General features: G+C 36.5%; 1 protein-coding gene across 1 annotated transcript in view; it reads left to right on the top strand.

The window, feature by feature from the left end:
• The window catches only part of LOC107721964 (myosin light chain kinase, smooth muscle-like), a 21614-nt gene extending 5900 nt beyond the window's left edge, over positions 1–15714 (top strand). The window contains exons 4-17 of the mRNA XM_016530193.1: positions 5809–6006; positions 6493–6528; positions 8161–8288; positions 8373–8526; positions 9528–9836; positions 10931–11030; positions 11470–11673; positions 11841–12058; positions 12766–12889; positions 12984–13136; positions 13230–13362; positions 14763–14847; positions 15067–15189; positions 15297–15714. Of these exons, the coding sequence (XP_016385679.1) occupies positions 5809–6006; positions 6493–6528; positions 8161–8288; positions 8373–8526; positions 9528–9836; positions 10931–11030; positions 11470–11673; positions 11841–12058; positions 12766–12889; positions 12984–13136; positions 13230–13362; positions 14763–14847; positions 15067–15189; positions 15297–15529 (2198 nt within the window). The 3' untranslated portion in view covers positions 15530–15714. The remainder of the gene's footprint in view (positions 1–5808; positions 6007–6492; positions 6529–8160; positions 8289–8372; positions 8527–9527; positions 9837–10930; positions 11031–11469; positions 11674–11840; positions 12059–12765; positions 12890–12983; positions 13137–13229; positions 13363–14762; positions 14848–15066; positions 15190–15296) is intronic.
• The last annotated feature ends 5321 nt before the right edge of the window (positions 15715–21035 follow it).

Here is a 21035-nt window from a genome sequence, read left to right as displayed (position 1 = left end):
ACAATAGCAAATACAAGGTAATTATTTACAGAGAGCATTGGTAAAGAAAAGGGGGTTTAGCCTTTGTCCCTCATAATATGGCAGGAGGATACATACTGCGCTGCCAGGTGGATACACTTTTCATTCTCTCCCAAAATATAACAGAGTTTGTCTATGTGGCTCGCCTGCTGGAATTCAGGCACAATTTGAGCTATTTGTGTAAAATAAGTGTCTCTGATGTGTTTATATTTGCTGCAGTGTGTGAGGAAGTGCAGCTCGTCCTCTACGAGTCCCTCTGTGCAGTGAGAACACAGTCGGAGCTCTCTCTCTCTCCAGCTCTGTTTGTGTCGGCCCGTCTCCACACTCAGACTGTGCTCACTCAGACGATACTTCGTCAGAAGCTTTCTCTCTCCCTCTCTCCCTCTCTCTGAGAGGTGAATGGCTGGGAGTGTGTATGCGTGAGAGTGGAGCGTGTTGGTGAAAGCTGGTGTAAAAACTTGGTGCTGTTTATCTTTCTTTTATTTTTATTTTCCCCCTTTCTTTGGCGATATTATTTCAGACTAGAGTGGCGTTGTGTAAATTGGCTCTTTTTTTGTTGTTGGCCGACATGGCTGACTCTGTCCAAGATATGCCACACCTGACTCGGCGTAATGGGTGCAGGTGTGTGCCAGAACCCGGCGTAAGCGTGGAAGAGGTACTTGTCATAGTCTGAGAACAAATTGGATTCGACAATATTATATCAGCTTCACGAATGAATAAGGCGATTGTTGTGTTTCTGAAAACGGAGCAGTTAATTAATCAGTTAACTGAGAGTGGTTTATGGGTGAGAGAAACGTTTGTGCCCGTGACTCCGTTAGCTGCACCTGCAACAAAAATAACAACAATGTTCCGCCTTTTATCTCAAATGATGCCATAGTTAAAGAATTGGTGCGATATGGAAAAATTGCAAGTCCAATTAGGATGATCCCACTAGGATGCAAAAACACTGCTCTTAAACATGTACTTTCGTTTCGACGACAAGTGTTTGTTTTTGACTTCATCCGAACGCACTTTAGAGATTTCTTTCCATGTCAATCACGGAGAGAATTCTTATATGGTATATGCGAGCACGGATAACCTTAAGTGTTTTGAATGTGGGGAGCTAGGACACAAACGGTTCTCCTGTCCACATAAAGATGTGAGTAACGATCAACAACAGTTAGCCGCTGATATAACTCAAAATGGATCTAATTCTAGTAACAAGAGAATGGAGGTTACAGTAATACAGCATGGAAAAGGAGCAGAGGAGCAGGCTGAAACGTCATCAAAAGAAGTAGATGCGTCAGATGAGGTGAGTGAAAGCGTTGGCAAGGTAAACATTGATGAGGAAGCTGGGTGTAGTTCTGCTTTTGACATGCATCCGAATTATATTACTGGCAAAATTAAAAATGAGAATGATATTGAGGAAGGGGCTCAAACAAAAATACAGGCTGTTGAGGAAGGCTCAGGAGATGAGTTTGATGGAATGTCACAATGTACTGATGACAGTATGAGAGATGAAGAACCGTGGTCCGCAGAATGTGAGATGGCAAAGGTTAATAAAGGAGATCTGTATAGTGTAGAACAAATCAATGCTTTTCTTGATGAAACAAAGGGGAAAAGTGTTGAGGTGAGTGATTTTTTTCCAGACTTAGACAAGTTTGTGGCTTCTGTGATGTGGGCAAGGAAAGTAAGTAGTGACAAAGAGCTTTCACGGCAGAAGTGTTATAGATTAAAGAAACACATCACTGTTATACGAAAAGGGGGAAAAATAACTAATCACTATGGGTAATAAGTGCACTTTTTTCTGACCTATTTCTTTCTAATCTTTCTTTTCCCTATGGAGATTTTCCGGGTGGGATCTCTTAATGTAAATGGGATGAGGGAAAAGAAGAAAGCTGAAACAATCTTCAAATTTATTAAATTGAAACATTTAGATGTGATTTTTTTTTTGCAAGAGATCCATAGTGATTTTAATAATGAGACTGATTGGAAATTGTGGTGGAGAAATGATCAGTTTTTAAGTCACGGATCTAATCTGAGTGCAGGGGTTGGTATTCTTTTTTCACCATCAGTTAAGGCTAAATGTCTGTTTAAGGAGGAAATTGAGCCAGGGAGATTATTAGCAGTAAGAGTAGAAATTAATGATCTTTGTTTTGTTTTTATTAATTTGTATGCACCTAATGGGGGATCTGATAGAATAAAAATCTTTAGCAAATTGCAGGATTTTTTAAGACAACAGAAGGATGAGGATTTAATCATTGTTGGAGACTGGAATTGCACTCTTGATTTTAATGTAGACAGGAACGGAGAGGAACCATGCATTCAGTCTTCGCGTGTCTTATCTAGTATTGTTAAAAGATATAATTTATCAGATATGTGGAGAGAAAATAATCCCTTAAGACAATACACTTGGGTGAAGATAAATGCTGAGAGAATCTCAGCAGCTCGTTTAGATAGATTGTATTTATCGAAGAATATGAGAAATAGAGTTGTGCACACAGCTATTGTCCCCACACCAAGTGCTGATCATAAATTAGTGACTGTTGATGTTTTATTAACATTGAGAAGATATAAGTGTTCACTGGCACTTTAATGTTAAGTTATTACAAGAAAAAATGTTTTTCAAAAATTTTAAATATTTCTTGGAAAAATGAAAAGAGCAGATATAATAATGTTATTTTATGGTGGTTGGTAAAGCTCATATATATAAGATATGTCAACAATATACATCGTATTCAGCTACATGTTTGAAATGGACTCTTGAAGGGCTTGAGAAAGAAATTCTTGTTACTGAAAATGATATGATGGAAAATTATTCCGGTAATTTACAGGAGTGGACTGAAAAGAAACGCCGATTGAGTTCTATTTTAAATGAAAAGGTTAAAAGTGCTCTTGTGAAAAATAGATTTTTTATAATTGAGAGATATAGATGGTCCAACCTCTTATTTTTTTTAACTTGGAATGTAAAACGGTACAGGAAAAACAAATGTTAAGTTTGAAAAACTCTGATGGACTTGTTATGACTGATCCTGTGGAGATGCGCAGAATAGCAGTGGATTTTTATTCTCAGCTCTTTGCGGCTGAGGAAACAGATGATCAGAGTCAAAATGAATTATTACAGAATCTACCCTGCTTAACTTCTGAGCATAAAGAAAACCTAGACTCTGGACTTTCGTTTGAGGAAGTAAGTGCTGCACTGATGGGACTTTCTTCAGGTCGTACTCCTGGAATTGATGGACTTCCTGGTGAATTTTATAAACAGTTTTGGAATATAATTGGGATTGATGTGTTTGAGGTATTGCAATAATGTCTGAGTGAGGGTTTTCTACCCAAGAGTTGTCAACGAGCAATATTAACTTTGCTGCCAAAGAAAGGAGATCTTACATTATTGAAGAATTGGAGACCAGTTGCATTGTTGTGTTCCGAATATAAAATCTTATCAAAATGTCTTGCTACCAGATTGAATAAAGTGTTGAATAGTATTGTATATAAGGATCAATCATACTGTATAAAAGACAGATATATTACTGACAATCTGTATTTGATGCGTGATGTTATTGATCTAGCCATGTATGACAATATTAACATGGGAATTTTTGTCATTAGATCAAGAGAAAGCTTTTGATAGAATTGATCACAAATATCTTTTCAGTGTCATGAAGGCTTTTGGGTTTGGTGATAATTTTATTTCAATGGTAAAGTTACTTTATAAAGATGCAACGTGTATGATAAAAATGGCAGGTGGTCTTAGTGTCCCTGTTAAAGTGCAGAGGGGTATAAGACAGGGTTGTCCAATTTCAGGGCAGCTCTGTAATTTAGCTATTGAACCTCTTCTTTGTAAATTAAGGACAGAGTTAATGGGCTTGCAAATTGCTCCAAATTCAAATATAAATGTAAAAGTTTCAGCATATGCTGATGATATTACAGTCATTATAAGACATGATAAAGATGTTCAGATATTGAAAAGAGTCTTGGAGTGTTATAAGAAAGCTTCATCTGGCAAAGTAAACTGGGAAAAAAGTGATGCCCTGTGGTGTGGTGTAGAACATAAGAGACCTTTGCTTCTAGGTAAACTGCAGTGGGGAAGATCTTTTTTAGGACCAATTTAGGAAAGGAAGAGTATAGAAGACAGAATTGGGAGGGGCTTGTGGAGAAAGTGTGTGCTCGGTTGTCTCGCTGATAATGACTGCTACCCCAGTTGTCCTACAGGGGAAGGGTACTTGTTTGCAACAACCTTGTTGCTGCTTCTTTATGGCATAAAATGACTATTTTAGAACCTCCTGAAGAATTGATGAAAGTCATTCAAAAGTATTTAATTGATTTTTTTTGGTCCTGTCAACACTGGCTTAAAGCTCCAGTATTGTTTCTACCCAGACAAGAAGGAGGACAAGGATTTGTGGACATTAAAAGCAAGCTAATGGCTTTTAGACTCCAGACTGCTAAAAGACTCCTCTATGGAGATAACATGAGCTGGTCTGAAGTAGCCTGTGCTCTCTTGAAAAAAGCGGGTAAGATGGGGCTAGACCAACATCTTTTTCTCATGGATACCCGAAACCTTGATTTGTCTGGTTTGACACCTTTTTATTACTCTATGATGAAAGCATGGAGAATTTTTCATATTTCAAGAGAACCAAATGGAGCTGAAGGACTTTGGGTCAAATAAGAACCGTTGTTGTTTAACCCTGTGATGGACATGGAAATATTACAATCTCAATGTGTGAGGAATGCTTTGAGGAATGCAGGAATTCTCAAAATTGGAGATCTAGTCACAACAGAAGGGTGGATGTCGGCTGAGAGACTGTTATTGAACAAAAGTGCACAAAAGTTATTGAAAAGTCTTGTTGATTTGCTACCAAAGGAGTATATATATCTGTTTTGAATCAAATGGATGATAATAAGGAACTTTCTTTCCCATGACTTGAAATTACACTTGCTGTTGATGAATTTCAGGAACTAGAGGGGAGTTTGCTTACTTTCAGAACTCCTCAACTTGGACTTTTTAGTAATGCTGGGAAACAAACGCTGTATATTGAAGGACTTAAGGAGTCTAAATGGCAGGATTTTTTTGGATTAGATGCTTCCCCTAAAGGTAGCTGGAGGACCCTTGTACAAACCTCCAATTGAAAAAAGGTCTGGAGACCCAACCCAGTGGAGGATTGTGCATGGTATAATAGCTACAAACAGACAGAGCACACATTAATCCACAGGTAGGGGAAGGGTGTCCTTTTTGTGGACTACTGCAATTGTTTGCTCAAATAGAGGAATGGTGTCAAACTTTGGGGGAGGCTTTTTCTATGATGTTTTTTATTTATGGACCCAAATATTGCTGGAATAGAAAACAAGTTCATGTTTTAATTAATTTTTTGTTTGGACAAGCCAAAATGGCAATATGGCTGTCACGTAAAAGTAAACTCAGTGGTGTGGGGTCAACTGATGCTGTGTTAATTTTAAAGGGTTTAATAAAATCAAGATTGAAAATAGAATATGCATTTTATCACTTGTTGGAAGATTTAGAAACTTTTAATAATGTATGGGGAGTAAATCAATGTATCTGTGGAATTGATGATGATGGATCTCTTTAAGATTTATGTTTGAATGTAATTTTTTATTTTATTTTTTATTTTTCCTTAATGTGTTAATGATGTGTGTTTGATGGGTTTATACTTTTGGTAATTAAAGTGGCTTGCAAAGTCAAAGTCTCTCTCTCTCTCTCTCTCTCTCTCTCTCTCATTTAATTATTTACTTCCTTTTTGCTCCTCATAATAACATGCAACCACACCATATTCTCCCTCTGTCCCTCAATTGCAGACTATGAAACAATTGTTGGGATCCGTAATGATATTGCCCACACATCTCACTCTCATCCTCACACTCCTGACATGCTAAGCGGGGTCTTAAACTCCTGTCAGAACGTCCCAGATGACATCAGTGTTTTTAAAGGCCCACAGTCACCACAGACACCTCAGACAGGAAGTCCTATAACAAGCTCCCCAGCACTCAAGAGAGGTATGTCACAGACAATGGCTCTACCCACAAAAGTAATCTCATGCATTTAAGTATAGGAAATGTCATTTAATGACTGGAACATTTTTGTTCCTCCAAAGCTCCCATATCATTGTCATTAGGGTGGTGTCACATACTGATACTATTTTATTAAAAATCAAATCCTTCCATGTAATTATTATACATAGTTTATGTATTAGTTTATGTATTATTTAATAAGCTCTGTATAATAAGCGCTGTACAAAAATATAAAAATAATAAATAAACAAATATAAAAAGAGTATTTCCTGACCGGTTGGCATATTAATGGTTTTATGTTGAGCATTTCCTCTTTAATCTGTTGAATATTTTTCTTAGACGCGCACACCTGATCACTTGACTCCTCCCTTATATAATAGGCAAAGCTTATGTTATCTCTTGCATGCTCTTTAACACAAAAGCACCCACACCGACAGCTGATTCTTTACATATTTGTGTGTCTTGTTACAGAGGTGCTTGTCAAAAGGAGGAGCAGCTCAGGTCCAGGTAAGACCATCATCATGTCTCTCTTCCACTAACAGTTCTACTTTTGCTCTTTTTTAGCACATTGACTCAAAGATTTACTTGTTCTTATCCTTTTCCTTCATACTGTAACTTAACAGCTGAATCACAGATTTTTGTAACATTTTTCTGGATTCTAGTGAAGATCTCTTTCCTTCCTCATTTCTTGAAGGCCATGTGATCTACAGCCTTCCACACCCACACCTGCTTTTCTTAATATTCTAAAAACACCACGTTTTTAATGCATTTTGTCTGGAATTGCGAGTTAAAGTATAACCACTGTGACCTGCTTCAAAAAGGAGTAATTTGCCCCGAGCAGTCTGTGTTTTACTCCGCTGATCTTAGCTTCCAGATTGTCTGGTTCCTTCAGAGTCTGTTAGTGTTGTATGCAGTAAAACAGGAAGCATGCTTTTGTTCCTTTTAAACACTGTAATCCTTGTTGTCCAAAGCAATATTCTTCGAAAAACCTCCCAAACTTCTTAAACATTTAACATCAAATTCTGTTTTTGTTAAAATCCTTTGTTTGTGTATTTATAGCTTAAAGATAGTTAAACAGTTTAATCTGCCCACATACTGACCATACTGTGGTATAAAAATAGTTATTTCTCAAATTATAAGCATCAAAACACTCAACGTCACTTTAAGATGTTATCATAATTTTCTTTGGTACTTCTGTTTGTAAAGCATTGAATGATGGGTGTTTTCTTTCAGTCTTTTCATCTTTCATGTAAAACACACTGCTATCTGTGGTCAGTCTGTATTAATAATAGGTCTGTTTAAAAACCATGCGGTTATGAGCAGATCAAACTTTTATCAAGCCAGTCAAGTTCAGCTTAGTATGTTGATTTGAATAATTGCAGTTTCTGTTTGCATTCATAGTTATTACACACAAAGTATATGCTACAGCCTTTCTGCAGCTCAAACAGAGCATGTTGAGAATGCCAAGGTCATGGGATCAATTCCCAGGGAAGGCAAGAACTGATAAAAATTGATATCTTGAATGCAATGTAAATTGCTTTGGATAAAAGCATCTGCCAAATGCATAAATGTAAATATGGTCCCAGAGCTAATTCTTAATATCTGTACTGTATGAGAGAGGGAAAATGACATTGGTTTTCTCTTAGAATAATATTTTGTGTAAAAGTCAGAATAGTTTGAATGAACACTACAATTATTTATAAATAAATAAACATTGTATTTGAAAAAAAAAAAAACAGGAAGGGGGCAAAAACCTTTTCACGGCACTGTATATATATAATATGTGTGTGTGTTTGCATTTATACAATTATATTTATATTACAAATAATTGTAGTTAATTGAAGTTTTGAAGAAAATTGTTTATAATGTCCTATTTTATTGAATTTCTATTTATCATTTTGAATGATATAATATAATATAATATAATTAATAAAAATATACACAAATGAGACAATTGTAAACATACAGCCTTCTTTGAAAAATTCTGAGAAATTCATAACTTCTGTGTAGCTGTGAAATCTGTGAAGCAAAAGTCTCAGTTTTCTCTCCATTTAATCTTTTTGTTGTCTAGACTAAACAACTGAGACATTAAAGAGGTCTCATTTGTGATTCTCAGCACCTGTGTTTTTGTGTTTACAGCACCTCCTCTGCAGTTTGTAGATCCATTAGATCGTCTGGAGGTGCATGTTGGAGAGACGGCCCATTTAAAGTGTGAGTTCAAAGGCAGCTCTCCTGTAGCTTCTTGCTGGGTCTTTAAAAAAAAAGAGGTACATAAGAACACAACACAATCCAGACACGTTGCATTCTGTTGGTCCTCCTGTTTGTGTGTATAATGATGTGTCTTTCTGAAGGTGGTGGAAAGCTCCAGGTTTCGTATTGAGTCCTGTAATGAAAGCAGTTCTCTGGTGATTTCCGAAGCCCTTCCTGAGGACTCTGGACGTTACACGATATTTGTACGAGATCGCAAAAGTTCAGCCCAACACACAGTGACCCTAAATGTCATTGGTAAGGTCAGACAATCCTCAGCTGTAATTTGGGTCATGATGCTCATTTCTAATGCTCAGATCTATTAAAGGGGTCATATGATGTTGCTAAAAAGAACATTATTTTGTGTATTTGGTGTAATGAAATGTGTTTATGCGGTTTAAGGTTAAAAAAACACATTATTTTCCACATATTGTACATTATTGTTTCTCCTCTATGCCCCGCCTTTCTGAAACGCGTCGATTTGCACACAAATGAATATTTGGGTTGAACTGTTCTGGAACAGTGTTGTAAATACAACTTAACCACTGATATCTAGTCGTGTCCTCTTTTGGAAGGCCAAACAAAGTAGTTTCGCTTTCACAACGAAACACACAGCGGGCTTGAGTGAGCGGAGGCTGGTGGGCTTGAGAACGGCGCGGCTGGCGGGTTTGCGGCAACCACATGTGACGACCCTGGGCCAACTTTACAGATCTTCTTTATGCACCAAGAGCTTGTAACACTTCAAAGAGAAAGGAAAAATTTTAATTGCATCATATGACCCCTTCTATTAAGTTATTCAAAAATGCTATTTATATAGGCAATGACATGAATACACATTTTATTGATTGGCATGTTTTCAATTACTACATTTAATTAATTTAGCTATTTTCGTAACATTAAAATGTGGAGCAAAGTTCCATTCACACCAAGAATGATAACTTTAAAGATAATTAAAACAATAGCTATATTAGCATCCACACCAATGCAACTTTAAAATATAAAAAAAAAATTTGTTTTACTTTTTAATTTAAAATAATCATTTTGTGTCAAGTGAAGTAACCCTATATAATAAATATTCCTGATATTCATGACTCAAAAATTTGTGATATTTGTAAAAAAAATATATATATTTTTACCGTAAGTGTTGAAAACCATAAATCAATACACACACTCATTTGACATTTTTGGAATTGTTACATATAAATTTTTAATGAAATATGTATAACCATTTGATTATTGTATGTTTGTGTTTTATCCAGACCTGCCTCGGCCTCCTGCCTCCTGTCCTGTGGTGTACATCCTCTCCTCTCACTCTCTGGTTTTGTCCTGGTCTGGGCCGTCTTACGATGGCGGCAGTGCTGTGACTGGATACGTGGTGGAGGTTTGTGAAAGCCCAGGTGAGACTGACCAGTGGAGAGAGCTCACCTCCCAGTGCAAGAGCACCTCGCTCAGGGTGACCTCAGGACTCCAGCCTCAAGGAGAATACTGCTTCCGGGTCAGGGCCTGTAACGCTGTGGGGGTTAGCGAACCGAGCCAAGAGTCCCAGCCAATCAGGATGGACAACCCAGGTGGGGTTGTTTTGAAATTTTTCTGAAATTATATAGACATTTTTATGACTTGGAGAAATTGTCAAAAAATTAAAGAAATCACCCAAAAATGAAAATTTGCTAAAAAAAAATAAATACATTTGATTCACTCTCCGGCCATCCAAGATGTAGATGAGTTTGTTTCTTCATCAGAAAAGATTTGGAGAAATTTAGCATTACTTCACTTGCTCACCAGTGGATCCTCTGCAGTGAATGGGTGCCATCAGAATGAGAGTCCAAACAGCTGATAAAAACTTCACAATAATCCACAAGTAATCTCCAGTCCATCAGTAATGTCTTGTGAAGCAAAAGGCTGCATCTTTGTAAGAAACAAATCAATTCTTAAGCTCATCATTTAACGTCAAACAATTGCTTCTGGCTCAAAGACGAGCCCTCTATTTATAAGATTGCTTTCTCCAATGAAAAATTAATGTTGTCCAAATCAGGAAAGAAATATGCACATAGTTCTGAATTTTGATGCGAGAGGACAGCAGGGGATGGACTTTTTTCACTGATGGAAGCATTATTATGAATTATGGTTTAAAGTTAAAATGCCTTAATGATGGATTTGTTTCTTATAAGCGCACAGCTTTTCACTTCACAACATGTTCACTGGTGAATTGAGTCATGTCAATTACTTTTGGATTACTGTGATGTTTTTATCACCTGTTTCAACTGTCATTCTGACGGCACCCATTCACTGCAGAGGATCCATTGGTGAGCAAGTGTAATGCTGTATTTCTCCAAATCTGTTCTGATGAAGAAACAAACTCATCTACATCTTGAATGGCCTGAGGGTAAATAGATGTTCAGCAAGTTTTCATTTTTGGGTGAACTATTCCTGTAATGTATCTTTTATGCTAGATGAATTGCTCTTTGTTATATTTTCTTAACGCAGCCCTCTATTTGCTTGTAATTTTAAGCTAATCTCTTCCCACAATTTATGGGAATAAGGTTCAGCAACCAAATTGTAAACAGGAAGAATATTAAAGTCATTACCAAAGGGTATGCAATCTAAGAGAGTCCGGCTTTGTGTTGAGGTCCCACGGTGAATGAAAGCATGTTGTCTTTCAAAGGAGAGCCCTGTGATGAGAAACCAGTGGAGTATGTGACTGTGACCATCAACACTGTGGATAAACTTACTGACCACTATAATGTCCTGGAAAAACTCGGAGTGTGAGTATGCTTATCAAACACACATTTAGCAGGCCACATAGCTCTTGCTCAAAGGACCTGTCAAGAATAACACAACTTGCATGAATACATGTTCCAACAGGCCTACTTGCATCAAAACGAGAAAACAACCCCTATACTTGATTCTGATTCCCAGAAAAATGCAAAATAAGACAGGTTAGGTTAGAGGAAGGTTTTGTACATTTCACAGGAAATGACTCATAACCTATAATTATATATTTAAGAGGTGTTAAAAGAAATGTTTCCCTGAACTGAGTCCTGAAAATACTGGTTTAAGGCTGAATATCAAATTCACTTAATTCTCAAGAACTGGATAAATGGGAAGTTAGGATATTGAGAAATAATGATTCCTTAAATATCACATACTTTGGGTTTGTATTTTGTAAGCATGATTTCATGTTCAATTCTGAATCTTTCCCAGAGGGAAGTTTGGCCAGGTGTTTCGGATGACCCATAAGGAGACGGGCCGAGTTTGTGCTGGAAAGTTCTACAAAGGTCGTCGGGCAAAGGAGAGAGAGGCCGCAAGGAAAGAAATAGAGCTAATGAATTTCTTACACCATCAAAAACTCGTGCAGTGTCTTGCCGCTTATGATAACAAGGCTGAGATGGTCATGGTGATGGAATAGTGAGTATCTTGCATGTGGGCATTTTGAAGGGTGCAATGTTTTTAGAAAAATATCCAGAAATTAGAAATTCCAACAGGTTCAATGCATTCACTTTAATAGTGTCAATAGTTTTGTCATTATAATATTTTGGTACCTAACACAGCTTAATCCATGTCTGTATGTGCAGTGTTGCTGGTGGAGAGCTGTTTGAGCGCATTGTAGATGATAGTTTTAAGCACACCGAAGTGTCAAGTGTGGGCTACATGCGTCAGATTCTGGAGGGGATTCAGTACATGCAACAGCAAAATGTTATCCACCTGGACCTCAAACCTGAGAACATCGTCTGTGTAGACAGAACTGGGATTCAGATCAAAATCATTGACTTTGGACTGGCTAGCAAGCTGGGTATGAATGTACTGACAATATTGTCAACACAACATATCTTATAATAAAACTGTGTATAATGAAAATAAAATAAAACTATTATGAATACAAAATATTCACTTTGAATAAAATATAAAACTATCACACTTAAATATCATTAATATATAAGTCTTTTGTATAAGTGACAGTTTGTCCACAATTATGACTGAAGGAACACATGATACACTGTTAATAACATGTTAATCTAGACTTTATTTGAATGATGGTAATACCATGGTATTTTTCATAGTATTTTTCAGTACTATGGTATATTATAGCAAAGTACCATGGTATGCTGATACACAGAACTTTTTGTAAGGGACCCCTGAGTGAAATGTTTGGAGGTTTATTATCGTTAACTAAAACTATTAATTTTTTTGTTAATTTAAATAAAGTTGAAATAAATAAAATAAAAATACTAGTTCAAAGCTAAAACTTTACAGAAATGACAAATTATGCCATGTCAACTAATTGAAATAGATAAAAACTAAAACTAAAATAGAAAGAAAAATCAATTAAACCTAAATAGTAATATTTAAAATAACAAAACAAACGAAATTACTCCGTATTAAAATTAAATTAAAATGAAAACTGAAAATATAAATATTCAAGCGAATACAAAACGTTAAAAACTATAATAATATAGAAATATTACTAAAATAACAGTGAATGTTTGTTGTGCACCTTAGATCCCAACACACCTCTGAAGGTGATGCACGGCACTCCAGAATTTGTTGCTCCAGAGGTCATCAACTTTGAGCCGGTCTGTCTGGCCACTGACATGTGGAGTATCGGGGTCATCTGCTACATCCTGTGAGCTCAAACACTGCCAGTCACTTGAGCTCTTGCTGCCCCCTTGTGCTGAAAACTGCCATTACATTACCTGAATCTGATTGTTCACTTGTAGGTTGAGTGGTGAATCTCCATTCCAGGGTGAAAGTGAGGCAGAGACTTTGACGCTTGTGACAGCAGCGCAGTGGGAGTTTGATGAAGAGAGCTTTGAAGATATCACCGACCTGGCAAAGGATTTCATTAGCTCTCTGCTCAGCAAAGATGTCAGGTGCATTCATATGCTTATTCATATACTTTCCGTACACACACCACACAAATGCGTCCACACAGATTCATAACTCTGCGTTGATCTTTCTGACAGGCGCAGGATGCCATGTGAAGAAGCCTTGGCTCATTCCTGGTTGGCATATACTTGTGTAGACAACAGCAACAGCACCACCAAAAACCTTTCCAAAGACAAGATGAAGAAATTCCTGACTAGGCAGAAGTGGAAGGTAATCCATATATGTGTGTGTGTGTGTGTGTGTGTGTGAGATGCAAATAATAAATAAATAATTAATACATATTTTTAAATAATTTTAATCATTAATAAATAATTGTATTTGTGATGCAAATAAAAATATATATGTGCATGCTCTTAAAGACAGGAGATTGATTAGAGAGATCTCTGTATTAACCTGTGAAGCCTATTGAAGCCTGTAAAGCCGGATTTAATACATACATTTAAAAGCCTCTAAATTATCAACAAAACTCTGCTGAAAAAATCATGTTTATACTCAATTTTCTACATGCATTCTGCGCTCTTATTGATAGTTCATACTTATTAGCAAGTAAAGGCCATTTAGTTTACTTCTAAAAGTGTCCACCTTGAGGTTGTCGTCCATGTGTTTTTGCTGTGAAATCTTTAATGATTTTTATAAAGTAAACATAAGAATAACTTTAATATTTTTATTCATATCTAAAGATGATCATTTACTGGATCAAAGCAACTTTTTATTTAATTATCCATACATATATATTTTTTGTTTTTTCAGAAAAATCTGTCAAATGTATGCATCAAAGGATTTGATGAAAGTTTATTTGTAAATCTCCCAATCATCATTGTATTGTATTTCATTATAGAATGCAATTACCACTATAGAGCTTTGATCATTAATCTAAGCATTTAAATAACATCTTACTAAGACATATTATTGGGAGATATACTGTAGAGTGACAACTTATATTTATATGCATTTTATATAAGTAGTCTGGTATACTGCATCGCATTGATTTACAAGCTATAAGAATTTAATCTTACTTTTTGGCTGTATAAATAATAGGGATGTAACGATTCACTCAACTCACGATTCACGATTTTGATTTCACCTGGAGGGCCGGTGTCCTGCAGAGTTTAGCTCCAACCCTAATCAAACTCACCTGAACCAGCTAATCAAGGTCTTACTAGGTATACTTGAAACTTCCAGGCAGGTTTTGAGGCGAGTTGGAGCTAAACTCTGCAGGACACCGGCCCCCCAGGACCGAGTTTGGTGACGCCTGATCTAAACTTTTATAAAGACAGTAAGTTCCCCTCAGACATGCATTCATATAAACTACACCTAAATGAATCGCGATTTGTTTAGCATCTCAACCGATTTGAATCGTCACATATTTGAATCGATTTTCAACCGGCTCGCAGTTAATCGTTACATCCCTAATAAATAACAATATCTGCACCAAATTGCATTTTCTCACTATATTATTCACTATGTTCTTCACTAATCAGTCAATTCATTTGAACAACTGACTCATAAGAGTCATACATTCATTTATCAGACTCCACTGCATTGTTTTTGTGTGCACATAACAAATCTCATTCTCTTCTTTTATGATTGGTTTGTTTCTCTGTTTTTAGAAAACAGGCAAAGCTTTGCTGGCTCTGAAGAGGATGGCTATGTTGTCTAAACCAGAGGCTTCCGCAAGCTTGAGCCCTGTAGATGGTGAGAAAGAAATCAGACATAAAAGAAAAATCGATCTGCTACAGAAACCAGTGTAAAATACTGTACTGCAGAATGTTACCAAAATAGATTGTGACGTGACATCTCTGACAACTGTGGCTTGTGATATGTCTGACTGAAGGTGTCAAACACCTTTTTTTTATATAGTGACAGACGTTTTTACAGTTCAATAATACTTTTTCTTGCGCTTTGTTGTTATAGAGACGGAGCAGGCACTGCAGTCTCTGGAACTGAAGCTTCAGTGTAAACCTGAGTTCAGTAAGACTCCATCTGACCTGACTGTCCCGCAGGGCTCCAGCGCCCAACTCTCCTGTCTCATCACAGGTTAGGACACACAGATGGATGTCATTGACCTTCTCCATAGACATCATGATAGCTCCCTTTCGAGCCACTCTCTCATGAAATCACAGCTTCTTCTCTTGGTGTTTCAGGTTACCCTGACCCTGAGGTGGTGTGGCTGAAGGACGGTGAGCTGCTGGAGCTGCAGGAGGAGTGTGTGAAGGTGGACTATGAGGAGGACGGCAGCTGTACTCTCACCCTAGAGAATGTCTCTCCGCACCACAGCGGCCTGTATTCCTGCAAAGCCACTAATGTACTCGGGGAGGCACTGTGCTCTGCTACTCTTACTGTAGAGGAGAAAGACAAACACATGATAATGGCATAACAATCACATAAATACACACACCAGACAGATTAAAATATACTGATGCAATCAATGCCGATATAACTGTGAATTCAGAGTTAAAACTGTAATAAAAATCTAATTGATGCTATTATGCTTATTATTATTTATGTTGTGTGATTCATGCTTATTTTTAGATTATTATTGGACTTTGGTTTAATATCATTGTGAGCAATTTTTAGCACTGTATGACCTTTCAACACAGTCTTGATTTTTCAAAATGTTCAAATTGTCATTTCAACAAATGGGAGTCTAAATGGATTTAATGAACTGTTTAAAGTCAGCATGAATTGAAAATGCACCTATTTTCTAAATGCATTATTATATATTAATATTGTTGTGAGCATTTCATCCCTGCATATTTTTCTTATAATATTCAATCAAAATGTCATAACTCCAACTTTTCAGTGAAACATCAAACTTCTTCAATCATTTAGTCCGCTTAAATACGCCCACAATCGACTGCAAGCTATATTCAGATCTGGTTATATTTTGAGTACAATTCCCACATATTAAAATCAACAACCGATGAATAGGACCAAGTTCCAGAAGAGTTCAGAAAAGATCTGACTTGTGACAACTTGCTCGAAATACATTCCCAGTGAACTGAGACCACTCATTAAAATGTCAAAATGTCAAGCATCATGCTGTTATTAATGTCCAAACAGGCTGTTTGAAGACAGACTTTAACACATTATTTTCCACATACTGTACATTATTGTTTCTCCTGTATGCCCCGCCTTCTGAAACGCGTCGATTTTTACAAAGCTCATCGGTCTGAAAAGCGAGGTGTGCTCTGATTGGCCAGCTATCCAGTGCGTTGGGATTGGCCGAGTGCCTCAAGCGTGTGACGGAAATGTTATGTCCCTTAAAGGGGTCATATGATGCGATTTCAATTTTTCCTTTCTCTTTGGAGTGTTACAAGCTCTTGGTGCATAAAGAAGATCTGTAAAGTTGCAAAGACTAAAGTCTCAAATCCAAAGAGATATTCTTTATAAAAGTTAAGAATTGTTGAATCAAGTCGTTATTTTAGTTTTCTAGCGTACAAAAAGTATTCTCGTAGCTTGGTAAAATTACAGTTGAACCCCTGATGTCACATGGATTATTTTACCGATCTCCTTGCTACGTTTCTGGACCTTGATCTTGGTAGTTACATTGCTGTCTATGGGAGGGTCAGAGAGCTCTCAGAATTCATCAACAGTACCGCCGCTCCTTATACGCAGAGTACGCAGTTTGCGTAGGACACCAACTCCCAGGGGGGCGCCATCCCAGTTGCTCAAAAAAACAAAAAAACTTTCGTTCTATATTAATATTAACATACACATATACATAACTAAAAATCTAAAATGAACATATTTATTATATATATATAATTATAAAAAATGCATTTTATGATGAACGCAGTAGGCCGTATAAGCACACGTGACACGCCATTGCCGCATCTGAGCCCGCGCCCGCGCTCGCTCTCACCGTATGTTTGCGGCTGAATACAAATGATCATCATAATTAATGGACAACTAGACTATATCAGGGAAAAGACATCAGCGCAGTCCGGTACAGAGAAAAGAAAAACAAAAAAGCCCAAAATGAATTTCTTTCAGGTAACTACGTCCATAATCCTGTGAAACTTTTTTGACTGTTGACGTTAGTAACGTGTTTTAATGTCGGTAATAATTTCACCATCACCAACAACGCATCTGACTTAATATTCTAGTTTCCATTGCTTAAAATATATTATATAAAAACTACGAGACAATATATGGTATATGGTTTAAATATGGTTTCATTGAATAGCACTGTTAAAATATATAATGTAATACAAAATAAACAATTTACATTATTACAAATGTCTGCAAAGGGCACCAAAGGCCTGATAACTGCTGTTGTTACACTTACAGGACGATCAAATCCTTGAGCAAACATTTAATTCAAATATCCACTTAATTTAAAATTTTTGGCCACGTTTTTGCGATAGAAATGCTACATCCTCTTTAATTTCTTCAACAAAAACATGTGGACATCACAACCCTTACCAAAATTAACCATGGTTTTATCATAGTAAAACTGATTTATTTTATTTTGTGTGATTTATGATTGCTTGAGACCATAAAATCAATCAGACAACTGTATTAATAAAATCATAGCCAAAGGTAACTGTCTAGAGCTACAATTGTAATTTATAAATAATACAATTGAATTACAATTTATTTATTTACTTTTATATTTGGCTAAAGTTCTATTTTGACCCCTTATATGGGGCACAACAATACTATTTTGCTTAGGGCACCCATTTGGCCAGCAACCCATTTGGCCCTGTTCATCAAAAATATCTTAATTTGTGTTCCGAAGATGAACGGAGGTCTTACGAGTTTAGAACGACAAGAGGGTGAACTATCCCTTTCAACCAGCGAGGCTTTCTTGGTCAATCAGCTCCCCAACCATAATTCATATAATTCATGCTGGTCTTTTCAGCAGGTTTGAATGAGCCTGACATGGCATACACAAAATTAAGAATTCATTACCACAACTTGTTCACCAAGTTGTGCTCGGTTCCCTTATTTTAGTTGAAGTGATAGTTCACCCAAAAATTCTGTCATCGTTTAGTCACCCACAAATTGTTTCAAACTTGTATGACTTTGGTTAATATTCAAAACACAAATTAATGTATTTTTAATGAAACCTGAGAGGTTTCTGTCCCTCCATTGTTAACAAAAGCTCTGTAAAACAAATCCATATGGGCTTCTGTGTTTATCATATGTGATGCACTCTGACTATGTATGCATGTTTATATAAAAATGAGAGCATCAATTAAATCCGTTCATAATAAAAAATGATCATATCAAGACTTGGGTCAAACTTGTTTTACAACCTTTTTGAATCTTCAAAGCTTCGGTTACCTGGACATTCGCTGGAGGGATGGAAGCCTCTCAGGTTTCATAAACATTTATTAATTTGTGTTTCAAAGATTAACCAAATTCTAATAGGTTTGGAATGTCACAAGGGTGAGTAAATGATGACAACATTTTCATTGGGTGAACTATGCCTTTAATCATGGCTGAGATTCAATTAAGAATTTTTATAAAAAATTTTAAAATAAAAATTTTAATGAAGGAACAAATAAGTACAGCACGGCCACAAATGAACTAAACCGAGAGTGTCATGTGCGGGGGGCTTATAGGTTTGTCACTTTACATCAAATGGTTTTGTCTGAAACAGGTGTATGTCATGAGGCAAAAAAAGAAAAACAAAAGTGGGAAATAAGCTGGTTTTGCAAATGGTCATTTGACCTTCTTAATGCAAATATATCACAGATAATGGATGACAATCACATCAATCACAGCCAGACATCGGTACTATAAAAATCTGCCCCCCTCCCATTAAGGAACACCAGACTTTCCTGCGCCCATGTGGATGAAGAATGGAGATGTGGACGACAAACGCATCTTCCCAGAGCGTAGACGGGAATTTCTCCAACATTTCATCCCACGAGCAGCTCTGCATAGGATCATACAGCCCGATCCTTGATATCCTAATGCTTGTTGTCAACCTTCCAATAGCCCTCTATGTGGTGATGGACCTATTTCTAAGACAATGTGGGACACCTTCAAGCCCAGGAAACTCGTCTCAGTCTTCCCTGAGCGAACTCGTCTTTCTTCATCTAGGCTGCTCTCATTCCATATATTACATCCGAGTTTTGCTAAGCATCTTCCAGAATCTGGGTGGAGTGACCGCAATCAGACAGGAATACATTACAGCCTTCCACAGCTGCAGTTTGATTGGAGGATCTCTATTCTTCACTGGCATGACTGTAGACTTGTTTATTGCTGTGGCTCATCCTGTAATGTATGTGAACCAAAAAGCTACCACAAAGCGAATACAAGCACATATATTCTGTACATTGGTTTGGATGTACACCGTCACCATGGGAATACTCATGGTTGTTCTGAATATCAGTATGTACCATCCATTGACTATGGCTTTCTGTGCGGCAGTGCCTGTGAGTTTCATCTTTTGTGTGGGTGTGCTGTTTATCTTACTGGATAAGGGAAAGGGCAGTCAGACGTCAAGACCTGACAAAACCAAACAGACCGCTATTCGGTTCATTTTAAACAGCTTGGTTATATTAGCAATATACTTTCTGCCTCACATCTGCGTATTAATCTACTTCTCAGTAAGTAAGGCTGACTGGCTACATCTGCCATGTCGGGTTCTACCTCTCCTGCTAGCAGTCCAGATTTCTGAGTTTGTGACGCCCCTGATCTTCTTTCAAAACACAGGAAAACTGCAAGCATTAGCTGAACGTTGTTTAACTGTATGTCGCAATACTGGCAGCTGAAGTAGAATTGTGAAAATTGTGAAACTCTTGCACGCCTCCATCCACAGCAATAGACAGAAGCAAATGTGTAGATTTACATCAGATGTAACTTGAAAAATATGAATACTGGCTGTGAACAGAGGAAAGTTTCATCTTGAACACTGTGCACTTACACTTCTCATATTTGTTACATTATTTGTTGTCATGTATATATTGCACAGCCTGTGAAAATTGTTAAACAACTTAAATATCAGAGGAACGACATTTTTAATTTGCTCAGAGGAAAGTTTCATCTTGAACACTGTGCACTTACACTTCTCATATTTGTTACATTATTTGTTGTCATGTATATATTGCACAGCCTGTGAAAATTGTTAAACAACTTCTTAAATATCAGAGGAACGACATTTTTAATTTGCCTCTACATGTGAAAAATAATAAATAAAATTGTAATGTCTTGTAAACACATAGACCTTGATGGTTTACACATTAAAAGATATCTAAATTACACTGCTGTTCAAAGGATTAGGTTTGGTAAGACTTTTTAAATGTTTTGAAAGAAGACTCTTATGCTCGCCAAGGCTGCATTTATTTAAACAATACAGTAAAAACTGTGATATTATGAAATATTAAATTTAAGATACCTTTTCTATTTTAATATATTTTCAAATGTAATTTATTCCTGTGATGCAAAGCTGGATTGTCAGCATCATTACTCCAGTCGTCAGTGTCACATGATCCTTCAGAAATCATTCTAATATGCTGATTTGCTCAAGAAACATTTCTTATTATCAAAGTTGAAAACAGTTGTGCTGCTTAATATTTTTGTGTAAACCATTATAAATTTTTCAGGATTCTTTGATGAATAGAAATTTGTATTTCCAGATGCATTTTTAAACAATACCATTTTTAAACAATTTTAAGTTCACATTTTAATAGTTTCATCAGTGCAACAAATCAAATGCATGACAAAAATAAATTAATCAATTAGTGAATTTAAATTTACAAATATAATATGGTCTCTTAATAAATAAACATAAAAAAAAACTGGTTTATAGGAAACATAGCATATTACACTGCAGGGGTGAACTACCCATTACTACTTTTCAAATACATTTTAAATAAGATTTAAAAACTAGCTGAAATCAAAGACCATGACAATGAGAAGAAAGA

This window comes from Sinocyclocheilus rhinocerous, unplaced genomic scaffold (assembly GCF_001515625.1).
Source record: "Sinocyclocheilus rhinocerous isolate Xijiao unplaced genomic scaffold, SAMN03320098_v1.1 scaffold1716, whole genome shotgun sequence".
Taxonomy (NCBI): domain Eukaryota; kingdom Metazoa; phylum Chordata; class Actinopteri; order Cypriniformes; family Cyprinidae; genus Sinocyclocheilus; species Sinocyclocheilus rhinocerous.
This window is presented reverse-complemented; position numbering and strand designations above follow the sequence as displayed.